At 31.1% G+C, this 27,768-nt stretch overlaps 1 protein-coding gene across 12 annotated transcripts in view; it reads right to left on the bottom strand.

The window, feature by feature from the left end:
- Window positions 1-27,768, bottom strand: part of LOC411347 (peripheral plasma membrane protein CASK) — a 258,807-nt gene that overhangs the window by 168,436 nt on the left and 62,603 nt on the right. For 9 of the 12 annotated variants that reach the window (XM_006559916.3, XM_006559926.2, XM_026442980.1 and 6 more), the window contains exons 6-11: window positions 22,908-22,997; window positions 18,169-18,344; window positions 17,890-18,012; window positions 16,397-16,586; window positions 15,913-16,034; window positions 14,323-14,502 (exon numbers count right to left, since the gene is read on the bottom strand). In XM_006559916.3, the coding sequence (XP_006559979.1) occupies window positions 14,323-14,502; window positions 15,913-16,034; window positions 16,397-16,586; window positions 17,890-18,012; window positions 18,169-18,344; window positions 22,908-22,997 (881 nt within the window). Of the gene's footprint in view, window positions 1-14,322; window positions 14,503-15,912; window positions 16,035-16,396; window positions 16,587-17,889; window positions 18,013-18,168; window positions 18,345-22,907; window positions 22,998-24,374; window positions 24,444-27,768 lie in introns of all 12 variants that reach the window. The other 3 variants (XM_006559918.3, XM_026442982.1, XM_026442987.1) reach the window with 2 other exon arrangements.

Genomic DNA, 27,768 nt, shown 5'->3' with positions numbered 1-27,768 from the left:
GAAAAAGAAAAATGAAACTAGCAATTAACAGGTGTGAAAGGATTAGATTTTGTCCAATTGAAATTTGATAAAAGTTTATGATATCGTTCGTTTCCAACAACATTCGATAAAACAAATATAATTCAAAACTGCGATTCAAATATAGTTTGTTTATGGAATGGAAATCTCTCTTTCTTCGATTAAAAAACGTAACACATATATACACATATAATAAAATAAAATATAACGCCTAAAAATAAATCCAAGTGATAATTTATTTTATTTTAAAATAAAAGTTCTCCATCTCTTAATTTCCTTCCTGGACTTTCTCTATCTTACTGGAAACACGTTTTCCTATACACAGAATGCTACTTATAACACTTTAATCTGAAGCTGTTTTTCCAATGAGTTTAACTCGAAAGAATGGTCTCTCGTTCTGCCAAGACAATTTCCAAGGAGGGCTGAGCAGCGACGAAAAAAACATTCTTATGTAACATTCTCGTCTACTCTCTCGCACAATGATAAATTCCTAACCGACAGCGATGTTTTTTTACTTTCCACCACTAATTTTTTTAAAACAGAATAGCCGACATCACTATTTTTCTTTAAACCCCCGCTCTTTAGCTCTTAAGCTTTCCTCTATATGCTTTTTCCCTTACTTGGAATAAAAATTCTTCTCTACAACATATATCTTCGTATCAGAGGAAGGGAGAACGAAAATAAGTTTTTTGCTGCACCGAATTTGAATATTAATTATTCCGAAAGAAAGTGATTAAAAATATGCACATGCACATTAATATTAAGATTGTTCCACGTGTAATTTCAATTTAAAAATCCAGCTTGGATTCAAAGGATCGAGGATTAAATGAGGGCCTTTTTAAAGGGAAAATTCCACGCTAAAAACTACCTCAATAAAATATTTCCCTCTTCGATAATTACCTACATCATTGGGCACGAGTAATTCCATTTCTAAGATTTATCCACAAGATGAAAAAGAAAAAGAAAGAAATTAATCCTACAAACAGAATTCGTCATCCGTACTCGAATAGTAACTTTTCAACCCCTCGGCCCAATCCACTTGCTCCAACTCGAGCGTGTCGCAAATCCCCGGTAATGTTAAAGTTGACGAATCGTATCCGAAACTTCCAACGATCTTGGCGAATAGTTTCGCGGTCTGTTGACAGTGTCAGAACAGCGAAAGCCCCCATGGACGGCCGCGGTTGCGGCGGCTCCCTCTCCTCTTCCCCCTCGAAACGAAACGACAAGGAGGCGAGGCGGAAAAGAAGTGAATCGAGGCGAGGAGGAGGATATAAGAAAAGTGGAAGCCGCAACTTCGAGGAAGAGGATAGTGAAGAGATTCGGTAAGACGGTGTGCGCTGTTAGCTTCATCCCTTCGCCCCCGACAATTTCGCCGACCCGACGACCCGCCGCCGCTTCGAATCCCCGCTCGATCCTTCCCCACTCTCAAAAATCTAGCAACCCTCCGCCAGCCCATCCCTCTGTCGTTCCACGGTTTCCCTCTCTTCCATCAACGTGCCCGTACAAAATTCAATCAATGCGCTAACGCGCAGGTCTCCTACGACTGTGCAGAGTTCCCCGTTTCGCATCCCTTTTCTTTCTACTTTTCTACTTTTCTGTATCTCTCTCTGTCTCTATATTTTTTTCTCTTTGTTTCTTATTATCGGTTCTGCTCGATTTCGCGGATAAAGGATGAAACTTAGAGGGTTAGAAGGCGCGAAGATTTGAGGCGGAAAGGGATGGTTGTTTGTATAGAGGAACATGTGATTTGTTTTTTAGAGAGTTTTTGAAACGGACGCGGTAGTTTGATATTCTGCCTCGTCCATATCGTTTATTTGGTGAATGAAATTGATACGGTTATGGAGATGGGTTTAATAGGTTGATGATATAGAATTTTTTTGGATAATTGTTAAAATTCAATTCGCTATTTCGTAATTAATAACGTTTAATAATATTTTGATGGAATTTTAGATTAGAATTGAATTTGATTTATAAAGATAAAATGTATTTATGATATATTTATTAAATCATTAATTAAATTGCTGTTTATTGAAAGAGTTAAGTATATACAAAAGAAGAAGAAATTTATTAAGAAATTAACTTAAAGACTTATAATAGAGCTATTTAAAACGATTAGAATATTCCCGAACTTGGTAAAATTTCAACAAAAGTTGCTAGAAACAATTTAGCATTTGAAGGGATTATAATTATATTCTATTCAGATAATTTTTTTGAAGGAAATAATAAGAGATGTATTCGAAGATTTTTAGAATTTTGGAATCGATTATTCTATGCATAGAATTATAGAAAATTTACTTTTACTACTGTCGGCTTATGAAAGATTATTTACAGTGGATAAACTATTTGACACAATAAAATAAATAGAAAAACGACAATAAACAAAGAAAAAGAAATCCAAAATCAAATAAATCTTTTTTTAATATTAAAATACCCAATATCATACGAAGTAAAGCTGGAATACTAAAATTCATAATGAAAATAATTTATAATTCACGTGAAAAATAAAAAGAAAAATCTTATTTAAATAGAACGTAACGAAGAAATCAAAAATTGAACTTGTAAAAAAAAGAAAGAAAAATAAAAGTCATAAATTGCTTTTATTAAATTTTACTGGATAAAGTATTGTCAAAAATAATTCATGAAATTTCAGTCCGATAATTATCCACCTCGATACATCGAAATGTAGATCAAGCGAATTTAAAAGAACGAATATCCTCGAAAATTACACCGCTAACGAATTACGAAAAATTCATTTCCATTGAATTACGATCAAAATTGGAGACCGTACCGTGCCAAATCGCTATCGACCACTCATTAATTTCGCAACAAGTAAAAAATCAGAGGCTTGCCAGATATACGTATGCACTATTGTAGAATTTATCGAGACGGTACCACGATCATGTACACAGTGAAACGCCAAAGATTTTATATATATACATATATATATATATATACATACATACACACGTTTTACAAAAATTGTAATCGAGATTGGCCCGATAATTTAGACCTTGTTAAGCATCGAAACTTGTGCCAAATTAATAATAAAATCGATTGATAATTTCGATGTGATAATTTCCACGAAAATAGTTTCGAAACGTTAAAAATCAGAATGAAATGTAATATATAATTTCGTTTTACATTGATAAATGGATATCTACTGTACGTATATACGCGAATGATTTGAATTTGAATATATGAAGAACGATATCTATACATAAAACATAATTACATTCATATGTACAAAATAATTTATATAACATATAATTTATATAATTTTATATTACATATATCTTATTTTTTGTACAGTATCGATAATCTTTTATCATTGAAATTCTTGCAAAATATAACCGAGAAATATATATACATATAATAGTGGAAAGCTTTTTCAATATAACTGAAACATTTGGATTTGTGGATTATTTTTTTTTTTTTATCGTAGTAGTTTAATGTTTTGTCTGAATTTGTTCCGTCAGAATTTTGTTATCCGGGAATGGAGGATTTAGTGATAATACAAAGGAATCAAAGTGACATTTAAAATTTTTTTTTTAATTTAAAAAACGAAACAGATATCGAATAGGGATACAAGGAGATAAATGTTAAACGTGTTAAAAAAAATATATAAATAATACACATTTTTCGTATAATAAGCATGAAATTTTTATATCTAAAATCTTTAATAATTTTTCACGAGCACTAATTCTAAAGAAGAAGAAAAAAAACTCTGATTTGTGCGAAATATATGGAAACTATAATTATTTAGAATTCTCGTTTATAATTTTGAAAAAGATTTTTTTTTTTTCATGTAAATTATCTAACCTGCATCATCAATTTCACTATTTCTCCAACATTCACCCATACACGAATACATTGTTTTATAACATCGATACTATATAAAGTAAGAATATGTACAAACTACACTTGCGCTTTTAAAACTAGCTAGACTATGCACGGAATTTCTGGGATGAAACTAAAACCTTATTATTAAAGTATTCAAGGAATTTTCAAGACAGAGTCACCTAACTTCAAGCGAGACAAATTTTCGCGCGACCGGCATACTCAATGAGAAAAGGATAGAGAAGAATGAACTTTCAAATTGGAAACTTCATAAAACAACTGACTCTAAACGAAATTTGTCATGATGAAAAAAGGAAATTTATCTTAATCTTCGTACATTCTAAACAAAATTTAACGCCTCTTGTTCTTATAAATAGTAATGTAACTTGTTTCTTATAAAAACTGATAAACTATTTAAGAAGGAATTATATTTAAAAAAATTTTAAAAGAGAATAACACAGACAAAATTAATAATCTTAAATTTAATAATCATTTTTAAAGTTATGATTTATTAAAAAAAAAAAAAGATTGGAAAGATTTTGAATCATCGTATACAATTGTCACGATAATTGCTTATCTTTTATTACTAAAAATTTGAAAAAAACATAACACTTGTCTTTTAAATTTTTTTCGAATGAAATTAAAATTTCAAATCAAAAAATTAAATTAAATTCAAATTGATTATATATTCATAAATATATACAACCTATAAGATTTAAATATTATTAAAATAAGTATAGATTGTTGAATTTGATGCGATTAAATTTTAATTCACTGTTAATTCAACGAATCAATTCCCATAAGAAGATCCATGCTACGTCTATATATACATCTCACTATACGATGCATACAAGAGATTGCAGAGGAAAAACGTTTAATACGATCAATTCATTTTTCTATCATCTCGCATAATAAAAAAATTTATATTTGCATCCTGATGCATAGGCACTCTCACACTCGATATAATTTATTTACAGAAATGATATATTTGAAATCGTAGCGCGTGAAAAATTTTAACGGAAATAAAAACCACTGTTTCGCCAGAAACATTTTTTTATAATTAGATTATAAACAATGAAAAAAAAAACGCAACGCTACATTTAAAGAACAATTCTACATTTCCCTCGAAAAAGAAAAATGAGCCTGCACGATGAGGATGCACGGAACCGTGTAACGGAAAAAATGACGCGCATACCGAAGCTTGAAATATTTTTCCTTTATTTTTTCTCGAGCCAATATAAGGACATCCAATACACGGCGTAACAAATTGTTGGCAGGGAGGCTTCTCGATAAAAAAAAAAGGATATTTCATCGAGTCGCGCATCGATGAAACATCGAACGGTTTCCGGAGGGTGAAGAGCGTAGGCGTTTTTAAATCGAAACGATTCAAGGGGAAACACACAAATTCCCCAAGCATTCTTTGCAACTGTTCGAGCAATCCCCAAAGGATTATCGATTATACCGATAGCAAAAGCCGATAGAATGCTAGCTAAGACATTGGAGTTAAAACAAGGAATTTTAAGATCCCAGACGATTGAGCCAAATGTTCAAGAATGGATGCTTACAAAAATTTAAATCTTTCAAGAATGAATTCGAAACGAAACGGAAAAAGTTTATATTACACGCAAGTCTCATAAGATTTGATCGACGAGTTATATTTTAATAAATTCCAATTAAATGAAATGATTGCTCTATTTTTTCTTCGTCTAACTTAAATACATATAAACTTTTTCATCATTTTGATGTCTCTGAAATCTGTCGTTCCAAAGGTGTTCCATATTTTTATAAATACGTGTATCTATCCTGTCAGATCACGGATACCGAGTTTTCGAGGCCTGTTTTTCTTAACAGCTGAGTCAGACAACCTGTCCACGATACGAGATTCAACGTCGTTGAACGGAGGGGTCGGCCGGAGGCAAAGATCGTGCGATAGGGAGGGAGAGCCACTTCTGGGCTGGCAAGATGAACCGATTATGACGATGGAATGGGATACGAAGTGAAATACGGTTGCAATCGGAGGAATCTACCGCACCGATCGGAGAACGGTGGTTAAGTTATCCGGAGGGGGGATACCCGCGAAATTATTGGTTTTCGGTCAATCAAGACTAAATTCATTAGCGGCTCACAGCGCGCCGCTTAACGAAATATCGATAGGTTTATTTCGTGGCAGGATGCGAGTAGGTAATTTTATTCTGGGACAGATTATATTCTGTTCAATCTCGTAACGAATCGAATATTCTCTGAAAGAATGAATCGTTATATAATGTATATAGTCCCGTTTATAATACCGTTGATTAAAATTTCCTATACGAAATTTTGCTTTCTAATTTTTCGGATAAATAAATTAGACGAATTTCTACGAAATGAAATACACATTTTAATTTTAATTAGAAAGAACTTCCTAATATATCTTTTAAAATGGATAAATAGGGAAGATTTTTATTTTAAAGAAGTGAAATAATCAAATTCAATTGATTATCTGTAATTAATTATCTATTAATTAAAGAATAATTAAAGAATCGAAGAATATAAAAAAAAAAAATTACAAAGTTTCTCGAGGGATTTAAAAGAGAACTTCGTCGGCATGAAGGTCTTTCGAAAACTCTGTCGAGATCCTAAAATACCAGCGGTGGTGCATTAACGTGTCCCCTGCCTAATCATCCGCTTCTGTTTTCATCCGGACCAGCCAATATTTACGTCATCCTACTGTACCGCAAAGCGATACTCGAGAATATTACAGTCCAACATCACTCTTTTGTATCCATTGGTTAAGCTTACATAAGAAGCGTGCACTCTATTCACGGCGAAGACATTCGACGGCTTTTTCCACGCGGTGACCGCCCGCGAGATCAACGCCCTCCAACACCACACGAGATTCTTTCACACGCGCACGAAACGCGATCCAGCTTTTCACAGACTCGAAAGATCTGACCGATACGTCGAATGCTCCCCTCTATTTTATCCCAGATTGAAACGGACAGATATCCCGCGAAAACAGATATTTCCAGATACTTCTCGAAATTAGATATACCCACGTGAAACAGACGTATCATCAGCTACGATGCAAATATCAAAATCTTTAAATAAATTCCTGATCCCTTATTTGCGTAATTACACAAACACAACTGCAAATTCAAATTTCTCTAAAAAAAAAAAAAGTCTTCTAAACAAATTTCTAATATTTACATAATTTAAGAAATATAATTCAATTCGTTTCGATCGACCTCCATTTCTCCATCGAAATATCTAAACAAATAAATGTAAATAAATTCCACGTACACTTCTCAAATTTGTTTTCTACTAATTAACAAAATACTTAGCCCAAGGAAACAATTTACACGAACAAGAATAACAAGCGCAGTAGGCGAGCGGCATCATCGAGCTGAAACAGGCCAGCCTGCAAACCCAGCGGTTCGAGCTCGAGATGGACAACTCGTGAATGACCGGGAAAAGCGGATAATGGAAAGGTAACGTGGGTCAATGGGACACAACGTATCCCTCCCCCGTGGTGGATCCTCTCCCGTGTCGCGTCGCAGGTGAAAGCATACCCCGGAATCACGAAACTCCGGTCGAACAACACACTTCCATCTGTGAGACACGCCGTGTCTCGATCACCAACCGATAAACCACAATATTGGGACGGCAGGTGGAAATACGTCACGCTCGCGAGAGGTCGTGTCGAGCTCCAGTATGGAACTGCCGGCTGTTTACAGGCACATCCCGGAGAAAACGTCGCGTCGTAAAAACGAACGGTTACGGATGTTTCGCGGCACGTCACGCCGGATGGAGATAGAACTGGACGCCTAACTGGGTCGCACGCGAACTGTCACCGAGCCGTGATCATCTCCACGTGTTTTCGGCAACGCGATCGGCAACCCCCGGGATTGGACACGCTTGGACGTCGTGGACGAAAGTTGCGAACGAAAGGGGAAGCGGAACGCGTCGCTCGCGATCTACGTTCTGCGACATACTAGCTTTCGTAGCTTGAACGCCCACCACCCTCGGCCGGCAACCCTCCCCACGAGCAACCCCCACCCTCACCTCAGCTCTTGCCCTGGCTCCGTCTCACCCTCCGTCCAACCCTGGTCTACTAACGGCGCGACACGACCAGCAACCCCCGCGTTCGAGGAACCGACGTTTTCGCAGCATCGTCAACGCCACCAGCTGCCGATTGGCCTAGAAGACCAGTTTATCGTTCTCTACTGAAACGTGTAACGTGAATCAATCGTGGAGTTTAAGGATAATTTTTCGCCTGGTATCATGTTGGATGTGTAATAGAAAAATTTGATTTTTTAAGAGGAATTGTATATAGAGAATAAATGGAATAAGAGAGAAAGAGGATGGAATTGTTATGATGATCTTAAGAACGTAATGGAAGTGTAATTGATGAAATATAAGAAATGCATTGCAATGTGCATGGATCTAAACTTGAGTCTCAAAAATACAAATATTGTAAATGGAAAAAAAAATACTTGTATTAGTAGAAGAGAAGTGTACAGAATGTATTTTGGAAAGGAAATTTTCTAGTTCTTTGTTCCAAAAATAGAATAGAAAAAGTAGCAACCTTTGCCAACAATTGTGAATTGGTTTGGAGAGTCTGGACCATCGTTCTCGTGCTACTGAAAGATGTAACATGAATCAATCGTGACCCAACTTTAAGAGTACTTTTTACGCCCACGTTTCGACATTATACTTCAAGTATCATATTGGAAATGTATGTATTGTGCATGGATATTGTATAGAGATGAGAAAAGGTTAGGCAAAAATCATCATGAACTATAGTGTAAGACACTTCTGGCCACAGCTATTTTTATTATTGGTTGAGTTGATGATATATACAGGTATGGTACTATATGACAGAAAATGAGATAATGTAGAATAGAATGATGACAATGATTGAAAAATTGAAAAATATACTATTCTACTTCAAATATTGATCTTTAGTTAAAGTGAATTAAAAACTTTTGCTCTTATTGAAGAATTTGATTTTTGAAAAAAGATTGAAATAATCAATATTATTCATATGATCTTAGAATATAATATAATACTTTTCTTCATTAAAAGTGATATGAGATTCTACATTTAAAAGGGAGATTGAAAATTCCTTGCATAAGAAATATATCTATACTTGATACTGATGAAATGTATTTTGGAATTAAATTTTCTTTTTTTCAAAAAACTAATAAAATAGAAAAACTTGAAGATTAAGAATTTCAAAAATAAAAAATGAGCAATTTTATTTTATATTTTGAAATATTAAAGATGAAATACGATACATTTAATCTTCATTTTTTTTTACAAATACATTTACATATGTAATTTTTGTATATAAATAATTCAAAGAATTGTATTGATAAAATTTATTCCGTCTAATAAACGTATAATAGATTAACCGCGCTAGTATGAAATCGAACGTGATTGATCTTTTCTACTTTGATTGAAGTTTGTAGTTGACCTCGATGCATACTAACGAACTAATACATTGAACGTTAAAAAATAGTGGGAATCAAAACGTACAAGGGAAAATATAACAGGAGTTAATTGATCAATCCTCGATCTTTTTGAATCTTTATCTATGTATAAACCATTTGAATAGATAGTACGTGTGCACAAGTCCGAAATAGCCAATCACAGTTGTCCTACTAAATAGAAGAGCAACAAATTGCTTTGATATATCGTGATGTTTTTAAAAGAATCGTATTGTTTCATTTTAACAAAAATTTTAAAAATTAAATGATGATAAAAATGAAAATAATAAAAAAGGAACATTTATTATCGTAGACTATATTAAATTATTCCAATAATGTAAGAAATATTTGTTCAAATTGATTAAATAAGATGTTCCATAATATTAATATATTTACAACATAATTAAAAATCTTGTAAAAGAAAGCCAATTGATTTTTCCAGAAAATATTTAATATCTAAATTTTTTTTCAATAAATATATTTTTTTTAAGGAGATATTCATTACAATTGTTATATTTAAAAAGAAAAACTATTTATATCTAATAATTGAAATTAAACAAACATTGTTTTTATCTTTACAAACAACTAAACAAAAAATAATAAATTCTTTTATAAAATATATCTCATGTAGTTCGATAATTTTGTAACTAACAGTATATACAATTTCTATCTACAATTTATTATAGTATAATTATACATTTAAATAATATAACTTATTTAAATGTATTTAAAAATATTAACCAAAAAAAAAAAAAAAACAAAATCAATTCACAAATATTTCAACCACAATGGATATGACCCACTAAAAACTATTTTAACAATCTTAATTATTTAATCGATACATCTATAAATATTTACCTAACCAACAAGCTATATATTACGTTACGATAATAAACTGCATGTCGCATTCGTAGTTATTTCGATGGCTAGACAACCGAAAGATCGGAATAACTAACCACCTGTTCTATTTCTGTTATCCTGTCACTCCATACTCCTCTCTCGAACTCGATTTAATATTAAAAACGCGAATATTTATACGCCACTGTTTACCGAAATATACGCTTTGAATATTCGTTGTCTCCGAACGAACAACCAGCAAACAAGAAACCAGGATTTAGATTTCTTACCAAACTTCTCCGCCATTCCCTGTCTGAATAGTCTTGGATACGATTGATCGATTGTAAACACTATTGAACATTCAGATCACGTCTGATGCAACAGTTTAGAAAGCTGTTGACAAACATTTTCTTTGAAGTATTGCTTCTAAAACGAGACCTATGCCAGTGAGTCGGTGAACCTATTCGATGATGCAACATTAACTCCTCTTTATCCAAGAATGAGATATCTCGCGTGCAAATACCTATTCTGACGATATTTCTGAAGATTCTTTATGTATGTGTATACATATGTACATATATAGTTCACATGACGCTTTGAAAGACGCTATCTCGTGTATCCTTTTTTCAAAATTGACAACTGGATGCTATATTACTTTTGGATGGATTTTATATTTTGTGTCAAAGGAAAAACATTTTTATATTTTAGAAATATAATATTTGGAATATTTGTTTATAATATATTTGTATTAAAAATATATTACATATATACAGTATTGATAATTCTTTGTATGCATGAATTGGATATTTTTTTATATAATTTTATTTATTAATTTATTCATGTATCTTCTACTTTTTCAATGAAAAATAAATATATTTCATGTGATGCTTTCTTTTGTAAATTAATGTATAGAATTTTAATCTTTCAAAAAAATTGTAATTTGGAAATCAATACATTTGATATGAGATATCATTATGTTTTTCTCCGTTTTTCAATACCTATTTTTCACATGTCAATAAAAAGAATATAAAAATTGAAATATTAAATATTATATATATTATAACTTGTAATTAAAATGTCATGTACTATATATACATATGCATATACATATCAAAAGCATCGAATTGTATTCTTTTAGTGAAATATAATTTTCTATGAGATACATCGAATATATAATTAAATACTTTTATGACCAATTATATCTAAATTAAATGAAATCACAAATTTAGGCTCAACATAATTAAAATTTGTTATAGATCGTTTTCACTATGAAAATTTATTTCAATATCTCCCTTAATTTTTACTGCACTGATTTTACAAGGGAAAAATAATTATTTCGAATTAAAAAGCAAAAGATACTCAAATATAAAGACAAAAAATGATTTTTAAAAATAAATACTATATTCCGTGGAAAATATATTCAATATAAATGAAAAATTCTAAAATAGTAAAACGAGTATAATAAAAAAAAAAATTTGATGATATGAAAACGACCAACAAACTCTCGCATAAAGTGAATTCCTTTTTTTTACTACGACAGATATATGAAACTCGGTTCGTTTCCATTGAAACTCGTATCGTGACTCTTGAACGCTTGAACGCTAGTTGTACTTTATCATTTCTAGAACTGTAGTTTCACTCTGGACATTTTCAAACTCTAACAGAGAGCGTTAATACGACCCTGGCCATTATTCGTATCTTTTAACATGCACTTCCCTCGTACGAGTATTTCTCAAAAATCTTGAGTCCAAACATGTTGAATACTTTTTAAACTAGAAACTTTGCTTAGTTTCATTTCTAGATATAATAAAATTTAAAGAAAATTTTGTTCACTTTGTATGATATTGTATTAATTAAAATTTCACAACTATTTCATATAAATTAAAAGTTAGTTATTTAAATTTTGAATTAAAATTATAGAAAAATATACACAAGCCAGAAAATTTTTCAGTTTATTTTGTATTAAGCTAATTTACTTAAAATTTGCATTTTATATAATATTCTATCCGAGAATAATTAATTTTGATATAATCTTTTTCACTATAAAAATATTAAAATTTAGAATTTTGATTTTAAACGATATATATAATTTATACATTTTTGAAAAGAGAATAAATTTTTTATCTTAATTATAAATTAAATTTTAAAATTAATTGATATCATGAAAATAAAAATAATGAATCTTTCCTCTTATAAATTAGCCTATTATCAAAAGGAAAATTTCTCCAACAAATTGAAACGCCAACATGGAAGGCAAATGATACGTTTTTATAACTCTAATCAAGCCAGAATCAGACAACGTAATTTTTCAAAAAAAAAACAAGACGTGGAACAATGAATGTCTAGCAATCAGGCTGAATGGAAAAAATTAATAAGTCAGCACTCAGGATGGGCACGCAAATCCATTCGCGCATCAGAACCCGTCCTTTTCACGGTAACATCATCCTATCGTTCTTTTAGTCCGGCCCTATTTGTCTTTTCTTCCTTCTTTCTCCATATTTGTCCTGCTCTTTCCTGCAATCTTTCTCCCCTCTTTACGTGTTCCTCACGCTACAGCTACGGGATTTTTAAATGAGAATTTTAACGATCGACCTACATTTCTGTGCCCTATTTACGGTGTATCGCAGGCAATGTCAAACACCGCGGCAAATACACTACCACCAGCGACGAGTGCCACGGCGGAAAAGAGGGAACGATGTAATTGCGAGTACGTCGCGAGACCCCTTCGCATTGACACCTTCAAAAACGCGAGAAGACTAGGGAAGAAAGGGAATACGGTGTATTGTAACGATTACCAATTCGTCGACCTATTTTCCACGTGTTTTCGCAATCATACGATCTTTTTGTGCCAGTATGCAGCGTGTTTTGTTTCAATTTCGAAATGAAAATATGTGTCTGAAGATTACGAGAAGAATGTGTAATTTGACAACTTGAAGGAATGTATTAATTTCTTAGTTCATTCATAAAGCGATTTTTTAATTCTGTCTTTATAGTAAATTGTGTAGCGTATTTTCTTTGAATTTTGAAATGAAAATACGGATACTTGAAGATTGTGATCATGTGAAAGATATTTTATTAAGTAGTTAGATTAAATTTCGAGGGGAGGATATATTGTAAGTACGAATTGATTCTATGGCAATGATAGTTTTAACCGACGTGTTAAAAAATTTTATAAATCTTATAACTGAATGTTATATTTGTTATATACATGGTTATTGCATGGTTGAATTAACTTGAATAATATAATTTTATATTATAGTAAATATTGTATTATGAAATGTATAATGAAATTTTATACAATATTAAATAATTCTCTGCAGCTAAAACTTTGAATGTTAATTTATATATTGTAGGTTAATATGTTTTAACATTTTAATTTAATGTAACATCTAGAAATATTTTCATTTATAATAAAATTTTACTAAATACAATATATCCTTTATATCCTCAATGACTATTCCAAAGAAAGAATTTATTTGGAATAGTCAAAATTTTTTTCTGTATAATTAATGCAAAACAGAATTTCTATAAAAAAAAAAGAACTATAAAGAGACCTTTTTGATATTAATATTGATAGTATTATTTTTTCTATAAAATTCAGTTCATAATTTGATAAAAAATATACCAGTGAAATTTATATTATACACAATCTTCAAATACTTTTATCTAATCCATGGATAAAAGTAATTTTACTTTGATAAAATGATTTGCTTTTATAGTTATTACAGTTTTGAAATTAATTTTTTACATTATATCTTCCCTGTTCTAAAATATATACTTAGTACTTATAATACATTCCTTCAAATTTCGTTTGTATCCTTATTTCATTATTTGTAACTTATATAATAACAATATTAATTATAGAATAATAGTATTACTTAGCAATATAGTATATACTAACTATATAGTAATAATTATATAATATAATATTACATAATTTTATATAATATTACTTATGCTATATTATTTTACTATATTATTAATATATACATATATGTTGCTAAAATAAAATTTTGATTATATAAAGTTTCAAATATTAATCTTCGATTCATAACCACAATATTATATAGCAATATGGTTTTATACGTATATGTTATATTCATTATCCATTTCGCGCCAGAATCGTACCGATAGCACTTAAATAAATTATTCGAAGACTTACCCTCATGTGTGGCTGGACCAAAAGTTCATGGAGTTCCCGAAGATCCGCCCTATCGATGTTTCGTATCGCTGAATGCTCTATTTCTCGAAGAAGTTCTTCGACCTCTCGCGCACGCTGAACAGCGTCTGTCTGTGGCGCTCGACATGGCGTTGGAACTCGAGTCGAAATCCTATCGTAAAGCTGAATAAGAACAACTGCGTTAATCCTTGTATTGAATTTCCACGGCTAAAACTATAAAGATATTTCAAAATTCATTAAATCCAATAACTTTGGTTATTGTGTTCATGTCAATATACTCTTTTGTATATTGTGTGTGAAAAATATATGTGATAACTTCATTTCGTATATTTTGCAATACAGTTTCCATACTCATATATAAATTATAATAGTCAATAGTTATTAATAGTTATTAAAATACTTACATAGATAAATTAAACGCAATAATACTAAAACAAATTCGAAATCCAGTTTCATCCAAATGGTTGAATAAACTTGAAATAAATCACGTATTAATTTCCACACATCCGTTTATTAAGCCTACCCCAGCCATGTACTAATCGTATTCGCGGGAAAACAGGTTAGTTCATCACGAAGCCTTCAGATGTCCTATCACGTCGCGGTGCAGCGAAAGATCATGTGTGATGAATGGAACGATGGTATTGTTTACATTACCGACGAAAGAAAAAGACAAAATCAACGCCGAGATAATTACCCACATTTCGTTTGAAATCGATTTACTTACCAAGAGATAGGCAATTTCGAGGAGATCACCGGCCAATTCGACTTCACCGATGAACATTAATTGACAAAGCCGCATCTTTTTGTTTACGATATTCCTAATTCTAACAAATAAATTATTGATCTCATATGTCTTTATATAACAGAGATACACGTACACATCTGTCTACTGGAAAATGAATTGTGACGATTTTGCGATCCTGTATAGCATTTTGTTTATCAGACCAGCACGTCAGCCATCTTGATAATCAAGGATCAAGCGCTTGCGCCCTATTCCCGAATAAAATGAGGGCGCGTACCTCTTCCCTCGGGATATAAACACGATAAAGGGTTGAAACTGTGGAACGAAACAGTGGAGCATGGGATGACCTTGAAATCAATAGAAATCGACAGTGGCGCCACGAATAAAAACTATTACCGTATGTCGATAAAGTAAAAGGACTAATGATAAGTATAATTAAATGATAAGTATAATAAAAATTGAAATAATTATATAAAAAAATTAATAAAAATTATATATCGTTAGTGTGCACAAATTAAATAACGTTAATATCTAATCTTAGTAATTAATTTTAAACGAATTATCATTATCTTCATTCTATTATCGATATATAGTAAGTAAGCAGATAAGATAGAGATCTATATGACGAAGATATATTTTAGAAATTTGTCTATTTGCCTAAATTTTGTGATTATAATTATTTTATAAATTCTTGATGCTATACATATATTTGAATTTATATAAATAACATACTTAAAGAACTGGAAACTGTATTTTAGAATTACGAAATATGAAATTTATTTTGATATGAAATTTAAAACTGTTTTACGATATCTTAAATATAATCGTACCTCTAAAATAGCTCGAAGACGATAATCATCAACTGCATTAAGTATCTCGGCACGCGTCAGTCTTCCACTCTCTTGAAGTACTTCAATATCATCGAGAGAGTCTATAATTTCAGCTACAGCACCTGAAAAATATATATAATTTTAGAATATATACTATAATAATAAATATAATTAAAAAAATAATCAAGTTTGCAATTAATCAATCGTTTAATTATTATTGTAAATAATCATGACTTAATAATTAACTGATAATTAACCATAAATTGTTTGTAATTTTAAATAAATTAAAAGTAATATAAAATAATAATAAAATATGGTAAAAATATGAATATAATACAGTTTTAAAATACTAAAAAACTTATATAATAACACTTACTTTTTTGATTTACATAATTTTATTTGAAAATCAAATTCTAAATTGCGTTTTATCCTTTGTTTATAACTATGGCTATACAATATACATAGATATCACAAATATTCATACCTGTGGTTATAACTTCATCATCTCCTATATCGAAAAAGCTGTCACCGTTAATTTCCGAATACGGGATGTGCCATTTGGAGGACGAAATCGCCACTTTCACAGCATCTTTCAATTTTCGTCTAGCGTTGAATTTCTTAAGCTCTTCTATAGTTTCAGCTAAATGTATTCTGGCCACACCCTTATCACGATCCTACAAATATAATTTATTTAAGAATTACGTAACATTAATATAATCATTAAATTACGAACGGTAATATTATAAATATATCCCCATACGTGATAAATCATCCAGAGAAAATAACTACTGAAATTAGAGCATCGAATCTGGTATAAATTATTTCTCATTAATTCCAGACCCCATAAACGTATGAAATTCTCGTGTTATCAGCGATAAATTATCATATCGTACAATATTTTCTACTTAGTTACTATATATATATATCAAACAAAAAGAGATTAATATTCGTTTAATTAAAATAAAATACAGTGATTTTTCATTAACTTCAGTGATTATAAATTTTCCTACAATTAACAATAAATTATAATATTCTGAAAAAATTTAATCAACAAATATATCTTCTTTAAAAAGAAATTAATATTCCTCGTGTGTGAAACGGAATAAACGGATAATATGAACAAATGGATTTGTATATATACCGAGCGATCTACATGCATGTTCATGAACAAGAAGGAGTGTCCAATATTTGTTTCGAGAAAGCCTATCGGGAAATTTCTTATTAAAAGAAAAAGGGACGATAATTACGCCCGTTTCCTATGAAGTTCTTAGAACTTGAGCGAGTGTGCAGTCACGTTCAAAAAACTGTAACTGGCACAGAGAAAAATATACACCGCTACAGTTATTTTCATTAACCGGTGGAACTTTGCCCCTGCTATAGCGATCGATAGCCCAGTTGCACGTGTATTGCATCGATATATGGGGTGACTCCAAGCTTCGCTACCTTAGGTCACTGGCTAACTGTCGTGTCATATAGGTATATTCTTACTTTATTACACCATATGCCGTGCACATGCGCAACGTACATTCACCGGATATAATAACAGAAAATGAGGCCGTTTATCGAAAAGCTGATACGATATAAAAAGAAGGCAGATACGCTCCGAGCATCTATTAAATAGAAATTGTTAAACACGAATACACGTGTTGTCGGGAATAATCGTTTGTACTTACTCGTAGTTACACTTTCGCGAAATAAAAATTTCATTATTTCAATCATTTTTTTATTTCCTCTCCTTAAAAACAATCCTCAACTTTTCACGTTACAATGTTTCACTTTCGTGAAAAAATAAATCGAGATGAAAAGCTTTCCGAATTTTTGTTAATGAAAACCATCTATAAAGTTCGTCCATATCTGATGACTTTCACTTTCAAGTATTAAGAAACTTTATCATTCAACAATCAACATAATCTTTTGAACATGACTAAAAAAAAAAAAAGAAATCCTCCCATTGTGTCTGATTCTAATCTAACTTACTCTAAGCCATTTGTGATTCAGCACTTCTTGTATGGTAATCCTATGATTTACATCGGTTGTGAGCATTCTTTGTATGAGATCCTTGGCCGGTTCACTAATATTGTCCCACAATGGTGTCTCCATCTGCAAGTTTTACGATTATCTCATGAATAGTTTCATTGTTGGTGCACAATAATCCTGTAAAATAAACGTTATATTAAAATGTAAAAATATATATCGTCATCTTTCTTCCCTCACTGTAAAGTAAAAGAAAGTGTTACACGTTTAATCAATTTCTACCTGTACTCGTCCTCTGCAAATTGCTTCTCGCAGTCTATCTCGAGATCCGACGAATGGAAGTGTACCGGTTAATAGGACATGAAGTAGTACTCCGGCTGACCAGACGTCACCAGGCTTCCCGTACTGTCTCCGTTGGATCACTTCCGGCGCCATGAAGTGCGGACACCCAACACGACCTGCACGACCGAGAAACATCTTTAGAATCGTGTAAAACACGGAATATTCGGCATGATGGAAGCGAGCTGTGGTGGGGCAGTGATTGCTTCGAAAGTTCGCAGTCGATCGTTACACGTTTCGTGAAAACTTTACATACACTCGGGTCGAAACTTCGTCGTCGTTAAGTTCCAAATTGAAAGTTTGATCCATACAAGCAAAATTCTCGCCTCGATCCTATTTACGATCACGCAGGTTACACGCAAGTACTCCAATAAGTTTTTCTATCGCGTCAAAATTTTCTTTTTTTTTCGCGATCGATCAAGACAAGGATCGATGGCTGGGTCATTTGGGATGATTCGAGTAGACTTTATTAATTAATCCTTCGGATGGCAACTTTGTCCCGGATTAATTTTTCATCCTTCTAAACTTTAAAGGTTTTCAGGAGAAAACCTTTGAAAAAATTTGGAAGTCCCTAATTTTAATTTAAAATTTTTCAATACGGATTTGTTTCAGAAAGAAATTTAACAACGAAATTTTCTCTTGATCCTTGAGCAAGTCGGATTCCACACAAAGGATTAGATAAAGATTTAGAAGATTTAAAGCTTTTTCAACGAACAATAGAATTCTCTTTCAATTCTTAGCAATTCAAATCGGATAATAAAAATGAATATATATATACATAAATAAAGACAAAGACTTTAGGTAGTTTGGATTTATGAATATGACTTTCGATCCAGCCATCGTATTTCTAGTATCTTCAACATTGCGTATATCTTAAACGATCAACGTTGGATTTTTATTGTAAAAAATAATTTTTTGATAAAACGCGGTCATGGGGAAGGAAGTAAGGGACTGAACGAATAAAATGCGGATAATCTGTATTCCGAATAATTTAAAATCTTGCGCGTTAACGATCGAAAACTCGATAAACTCGTAAGGAAAGAGATGGAACCGCTCGTTATCTCGTGAATGCTAGATCGACTGGACCAACTGGATATGTACGTAATGCCAACAGACGAATATGTATTATATTCAAATGCGAAACAAATGAAACATTCGGTGAGAAGAGAATAACGCATTTGCCGCATCTAGGCACACTTGTACGAGCACAGTATGCACAGCATGTTTTGCAAATTGTAGCGTGCTAATCAAATGTAATAAATAACATCTAGCTGGAGGTTGCAAAAAACGAGGCAGAAAAGCTGGATAAAGAAAGGAGTATTGAACAAATGAATTTAGAGAAACGTGAACGATAGCGATTGTCAAAGCGAACAAAGCGGAAATAGAAGTAGATACGCGCGGAATTTATTTATTGCAAAAGTTTGTTTAACTATCGTAATACGTTTTACATACGTTCAACGAGTGAAACAGAATATCCAATCATCTTTTCTATTGAAACTTAAAAATTTCAAGATTTTATAAGTATGAAAATTTTTCAACTAATGGCAGAATTTGAGTATATAAGTAAGAGCAAGAATTTGAAAAAATTTTCATAATATTATTAATAAATTGTTGATTTTATAATAATGCTTTGTAATAATATTATTTTAAATATCTCTGCCTAATTTGATTCATTTTTTTAATCATAGTTAAAAGAATGATTCAAAATTTAATGTAAATAAAATGTAATACGATCCACAAATTTATAAAATTTTTCAAAAATATATGCAATAATTTTCTTATATATGCAACAAATATAATTACATTTTTAGTAATTTTAATATCTACAGATAATTAGATTTCTGTTTCACGATGAAAAATCCTTTGAAAAATAGATATACCTGTATAAATATAATACATTCATTTAAAAACATGAAAATAAATACAATTAATTTTTACATAAGCGAAATATGTATATATATAATTAAACATTTAATTTTCATTTGTGTAAACTATACAGAAATATTTGTTTAAAGATAATTGCAATTCGGATATTATATAAATTTGACAATATCGAATGGATGAACAAATCATAATATACTACTTACAAAACTCCTTTAGTGAAAGATAAATGTTGTTTACGTAAGGGAGTAAAATAAGTAGCAAATTAGCATATATATTAGATAAAGAAGATTCCGTCCATCTCTCTCGAATTTGCACCAACCGGAATTATATACGAAAATGCATGAAACTAGGTCAAAATTGCAATACATAGAGAGAGTGTGAAATACATATAGCGTAAAACATGAAGAAAAAAAAAAGACGTATATAAGGGGAATACATCAAACTACATAACATTAACAAGATTACAAAGATGAATCTGTGCAATGAGATGGAGATAATAAGACAGAATATAAAATTTCAAAAAAAATGATGCTGAAAAAAATGTAATAATATTCGCAATACGAAGCTGTCGATATCAAACATGAATGGAAAAAATTATGCGAATTGTTAAATATGTAATATCGTAAAATATAATAATGCGTGTATATATACAATATACGAATAATAGTGTTTCTTTTTTTTATGAATTCTGTATAAATATTTATGGAGAGAAATAATTGTCAATAATTAATATTGAATTAAATCTATTAACAATAACTGTTCGATAAATGCATCTTGTCTTCTTAATTTATAACATTATGCATAACACAAGTTGCTTCGTTGGATATATGTGAAATATATGACGAACCACTCACCATAAACCATTTCCACGTGGTCGATGTTGGTGCATTAAACTTTAGCGAATATACGTAATAAATGCGAGCAAAAAGGATTGCAAAATTACGCGATCGTAAAACTGTGCAGTAGTTGAACGTGAATTTTTTACCGTTGCTTTTTCATGGAAATATAATAATAAAAAAAAAAAAAGAAAAAAAAGAAAAAAGGAATAAAGCAAAATTTTATTTTAATCCACGCTGAGAGATAGCGGATCGAATAAACAATACAGATAATTCTATTTTGATTTAAATTGACATCGAAATTCAAATCTGATGTATAATTTATAGGATCGTGATTTTATGACATTCGCAAATCTTTAATCCTCTCTTCCGATCTGCTGTTTAAAATTTTGATCACGAACGAAAGCTGATACGCACCGATCATTTTAACGCATTGCTATATCCGCTCCATCCGATTCTCACTTGAAATCTTGAAAACTTTACTGTCACGTACTTGACATTGCTTACTCATTTCTTTTTTTTTTCCCCTCCTCTTTTTAATTTATTTCATTTTTTTTTAATTTAATTTATTATCGATTTCGACAGACGTTAATTAAAATTTGCTTTTACCCGTTCGAATTGAGTGGAATAAATCTAGATAGATGCACGTTGATTTCGAAGAGAAATATTTTCTCCAAATACGGATTTATTTTTTATAAAATTTATTTTTCCTCATTTACGTATAATTTGATGATCATATGATATAAAAGAGGATTACGTTTTAAAATATATGATACCTATAGAAATAATATTTTCAATAATCTTCAAATGAAAAATCATTATCACGATGATACACTGAGATGATGTATGTATGTGTAGAACACACATTCATGTTTAAACACTTACGTTCGAACGTTCACTTGCATGATATTATTATTTTTTTTTTTTTTTTTTTAAACAGATGGAAAATATTGATGATGATACGACACCACAGATAACAAACGATAAGACAAACACAAAGGCATACATATATATAGGCAGACACATAGAAACAGGCTAGTCTACCGCTACGAACAATGACGACACAAACAAGCCCAACAATCGGGCAATCTTTGAACGCAATCAGACTAAACAAGGAAAAACATTGAAGAGTTTATTACGTACTAAAATGAGTGACGATTAAAAATATAAAAATCACCAAAATTTGTTCATCATCTTTTTATGAATACGTGCCATTCAATACTTACACATAACGAACAGAAAAAGTTATACGTACACATTAATTTGATAAATAATCTTCTCTTTTCTTCTTTAATCGTCAAAAATAAAAACTTACTTGATACTATTTCTAATTAAAAAAATGGACAAGAAAAATCGTAATGAACCCTTCAATCATAGAATCCCTATAACGATGAAGCAGAAGTTGACTCATTCGTACACTCTACAAAACGGGGGCACGTCGACGTAGGGGAACAAACCAAGGTAACGAGAACAGAAACTAAAGAATAAAATAAAATAAAGTAAAAATAAAAATAGGCCTTTCTGTCTTGTTCTCGAGATATTAGGCAGCTCGACGACACAACGTGTATTTGTCACTACGCGGGCCTGCACAACGACTTTACAGGAACAAACTACCGCACGTAGGTCAAGTGGAGTGTCTACGCAGACACTACGTGTTGTTCTGAAGCTGACATAATCGAACGACACGCGGGGGTAGAACGAATATGCGTGCCAGCAACGATTTTTTTAATCGATCCCCTGTTAGCTGTAACGATATGACGTCGTCACAAGAGAAATCGAACACGGTCTTTTAAAAAAACCCATCGAGAGGGTTGTGCGCGCAGCACGTGGTGGTTAGTACTCGAACGAACGAGAATATTTCGAAAGGTTTTTCTTTCTTTTTTTTTTCTTTTTCACTCGTTTTTCGTCTCGTTTCTACCCCCGGTTCTCGTTATTATGCGGATGTGGCAGGCATACGAGTACCGATATTGTCCTCCGTATCGCTCACTAGCGAATCCTCGGCGTCGGTCAGGTCCTCGAAAGGGAAATTGCAGCTCGGAGAAGACGTCAGCCCTATCGAAAGAACACAGACAAATAGGACAAGGATCGTTATCGTCGGGTAGTAATTTTCGGGTTGGGTGGCGTCCATCCGCCATCATCGACGATAAGAGGAGGACCTTATCGTCATCGCCGTTATTCGTAGAGGAAGACAGACCTGTGTTTGTGTCATTGTATCGAAGAATCGAGTTTTGGTACGGGTCAGAGCATCGAGTCGTGGAAAACGGATTTTTCTAAACGATTCCTTTTTTTTGGTTATAGTTGCGTCTTTATCCGGCCAATTGAATGTTAACCCCGTTTGGAAGTAAAAAATAGATGGTTTCTTTAATTAGTTATCATTGGATATAAATTTGTTATTCCTTTATTTTCGAACGACTTCCTTTGGATACTGTGGTGTCTTGTTATATGTATCTATATTTTGCATATACATATACATTTATATGTGTATATATATATATATAAATAAAATGGTAAATTGGGTCATTGTATTAATTGCTACTAAAAAATTTATCGCGAAATTTGAATAAAAATATGGATGTATAAATGGTACAGAGATGGAATCTATGATACATTGAGAACATTGAAATGGAATCAAGTTAAACTCAAGTGCACTGTAACAAAGAAATTGAAAATATAGAATGTGGAGAATATAATTTTCAGATACGAAACTTAGTTTTTAAAAATGCGAATCGAATCTTCCTCTCCCTTTTATGTCGAATATTTAGCTAATTTTTTATTCTTCATTTTCTTTGATCTTTTTAAAAAAATTTCTGGACTAACTGGATATTCTAATTCTCTAAAATGATTTTCTTTTCTCCAAAATTCCAATTCTTTTTCGTTCCTCTACATACATGTTAATTTAATTTTGAACAGAATTTTCCAAAAAACAAAGCTTCGTATTAAAAAAAAAAGAACTCACTTAGAGTCTGTTCGTATATATAAGACCACGTAACATTATTTGTATAATTATTTACATCGAAAAATCACATCGAACAATAGTGAAATATAGGGAATAATCATGTTTTTCAAATGTAACAAACCCTCTGATCCAAGGATTTTTCCTTTATTTCGAATTCGTGTCGGGTTAAGGTTCGATAAAACACAGGGTGACAAGGTGACAGTTTTTCGGACTGTTCCCATATCGAAATTTCAGACTCGTGGTCGAAATCTGAACGCGAATAAGCAAGCAAGCAAGCAGTGGCAGCTTCTAGAAAGTACAGTAATGTGAGAGGGACACACGGATCGGGTTAAGATAGTAGCATAATGTGTGGTTCTGTATGTGAATATATGCGATTCTGTGTACGTGTTTGTATATCGTGAGTGTGTGATACACATGGCATGATGATACAAGGCTCCTGCGGAAGTGATGATTAAAGGTTAGGTCAGGCTTACCCTCGTTGTCGGCCTTCAAGTAGAGCTGCCCCTTTGGGCTCAGACACTGCCGATACTCGTTGTAATACTCTGTATTCATTCAAACCAAATTTCAAGTTATCAATTTTTATCATTTTAAGCGATGCTCTTTCCTCGCGTAGCTATTCAAAATTATTTTCTATGATAAAATTTTGGAATGTTTTCAAGCAAAAATTGCGGACAATACTTTCACACGCAAATTCTATAATAGCGCAAAATGTTTCTCAAGCTTTGTTACGAAGCGTAGCGAAGAAAATTTAATGTAATGTAAACCACGTGAAATTTACTAGAATTGAATACAATTTTCTTTCGACCGATTTCGTTGGATAATTATTTTTTTAAATATTTCAATTTTTTTTTAATGCTATTCATGTTTTATACTCGTAAAATAAACACGTTCTCTGTTTTATAGTTATAATTATTATAAGCTACACGATACGATAAAAATTAATATATTTTTTTCGTCGTATTTTCTAATGTAAAAATTGCAAAGAAACTAGGAACTGAAATTAATTGCGAAAAATACCAAAGCCTCGTGTTTCGTGTAAGCGAAAAAAAGAGATAACAAAACCTTTTTAATATTGAATCGATAATACGATAATAAAAATTTCAATAACATACTCGCTTTGATACCACTTTAATAATAAATATATAATGAATAATAAATATAGAAATTAGAAAGAAGATTAATTTCAACGTTAGAAAAGTAGGCTACTATTGTCCAAAAAAAAAAAAGAAAAAAAAAAGAAAAAAAGGAACGTCTTTCTCAAATTCGTTAAGCAGTTCATCTAGAAACTCATGAATCCAAGAAGATCCAGTTTTCGAAGATACAAAGTTTGCTGCTCCACTTTTAAGACTACTTTTCTCTTTGATATTTGTGTTTTTCTTATTGTTCAATACCCTTAAATTAGTTCCGAAAAGTTGGAAAGTTACATAATAAATATAGCTTTCGACGAATTTAACATCTGCTTTAATCATGACAACTTTCTCCGATAATAAATAATCCAAGAATTCCTCTCTTTGGATTTTAAATTATTGCTATTTATCGAATGAGACTACGAGAAAATTGGACTAATTATTAGAAATTCAAAATAAACATTTATTTAAAAAATTTGAAATATTAATTTTAATCGATAAAAGAATAAATTACCAACATCTTAAATAAATAAACTTGTGAATATGTAGAATTAGCATTAAAATTAAAAATATAATTTATATAATAAAAGAAAAACAATCTTTTTTTTTATTACTATATAAAAATATATAATCATGATATTAAAATGTGACTTTTTATAAATACCATAAAATAAATTATATTGAATAATACGATGATATTTTAAATTAACTAAATTATGATTATATTTTAAATTAAATTAAATTAAAATATTTAATAATAATAAAAAAATAAATCTTCACAATGTGAGAAGATCCAATTTTATTTTTTTTTCGAAATTCAAGCATTTATTAATCTTCTATTTCCAAATCATAAAATTGATATATTAAAATTTTTATACAAAAAGTAACAACTATCGCTTTTCTGTTCTACTATCTTCAGCTATGAAAGTAAATACAAAAAAATGTGCAATAAAGTCAAAGTTCCTAAAGTGACAGTAATTGAGTCTTTTATCCTAATTCTACAATTTTATCTCGCAACTATCTTGCAATATTTATATACTAGAAAAAAAAACTTAAACATTTTCTATGAAATAATTCCAAAAATATAAAACTCTAAAGAAAATTTAAAAAGTGAAAAAAACTTTTATTCGAATATTAAATATTTGTTCATTCACAACACCCTACGAAGAAAATCTTTCCTCAATGATAATCTCATCTACTCGATCCTCGAATTGAAATGCGCCCAGCTTAAAATTACAACACGAGGCGCAGCACATACTTGTTTTAGATCCTCCGTAACATTCTTTCGCAAACAACTCGGATCAATACTCCACATCTCCTACGAAAAATGTATCGTGGTATCTGTTTCCGTGTTTCAGTCAGTTCTCAACGCGGAAAAACTAGGAAAGAGCACGGGTGTGCATGGAAAATAAATTTAGCCGCCACTATTCAGACAGGAATAGGGGAACGAGGGGACGAAATCATTGATTTTACGGCGATGATTCATTGATTTTATACGAATCATGGAGCATGAATGAAAGTCTGACCACTTACGCATGAGCACCGAGTGAAGTGGATCGATTGCTATAACAAAGTGCATTTTATCAACGGCTCTTAACGGCGATACGATCAAATGTGGCACGACAATTCCTCCTACGATTATCACTAAAACGGATTTATAATAATAAACAACAAGGGTGCAACGGTGGTTGGAAAATATCAGGGATTTTTTTTTTTCTCTTTCTTTTCTTTATGAATGAAAGAGTTTTGTCTAGAGTTTTGTGCACCGATTATGATTACGATAAAGAAGAATGAAATTAATTATTGTACTACGATTGAACCTCGATTATTCACGTATCCGATTATCCATGCGTTCAATTACCAAATAATCTCGATGCCTGAGATTAACTGGAATTACGAAGCGCATTTTCTCTATAAATTTGCACGATGCAATGAAAATATTTGCTGAATATTTGTTGAATGAAAATATATATAAATTGTGGACACTAAAAATTGTAAAATGAATGGCGAATTTTCTTCCTTGAAAATTTTGTCTTTCTGAAATTTTACAGAAAAAATTAAAAAAAAATATTCCTTAATAAATTTATAAATTATTTTTTCTAATTCTATGGATAATTTTGATTTTTTAAAATCTTAATATAAAGATTCCTTCTTTCTACTTAAAAAATTTCTATAGATTATTTTTCTAAACTAACTATTTTTCTATCATTCTATAAAAATAGAGATACATAATTAATTAATTTTATGGAATAAAAAACTATGTTTATTTTGTTGCTCAAATAGATTAGTAAAAATTTTCATTGAAACATACAGAATTGACTTCGTCGAATCGAGGTAGAGCAATTGCCAGTGGATTAAGGCTGTTTATTTATCGGCGCGTAAAAACACCTTAATCTACATGAATATTGAAACCTTTGACACGTTCACAGGCTGCCTCAGGGTTTTATCTGAAAACCAAAGTTCCGTCTTTTTCGCATAGTGTTCAAATGTGTAAATTGACATTGGCGTGTCTGATGAAATCCTGATGAAGCTAGCTTTAATACTTCGAAACGAATGTTTTTCCAAAGAAAATAAAGAAAAGTTCTAGAAACTGAAAAAAAAAAGCGTACTTAGAAAATAAGTACGAGAATATTAAAATCTTTGACATTTTTGCAATCTGACATTAACCATGCAAATTGATATACACTTTTGAAAAATTCTTATCTTTTTATGTAACTTTTATCTGATTATATTGTTATTA

Source organism: Apis mellifera, linkage group LG9, assembly GCF_003254395.2.
Source record: "Apis mellifera strain DH4 linkage group LG9, Amel_HAv3.1, whole genome shotgun sequence".
Taxonomy (NCBI): Eukaryota; Metazoa; Arthropoda; class Insecta; order Hymenoptera; family Apidae; genus Apis; species Apis mellifera.
The sequence above is the reverse complement of the archived record's forward strand: the minus strand, read 5'-3'. Positions and strand labels throughout refer to the sequence as shown.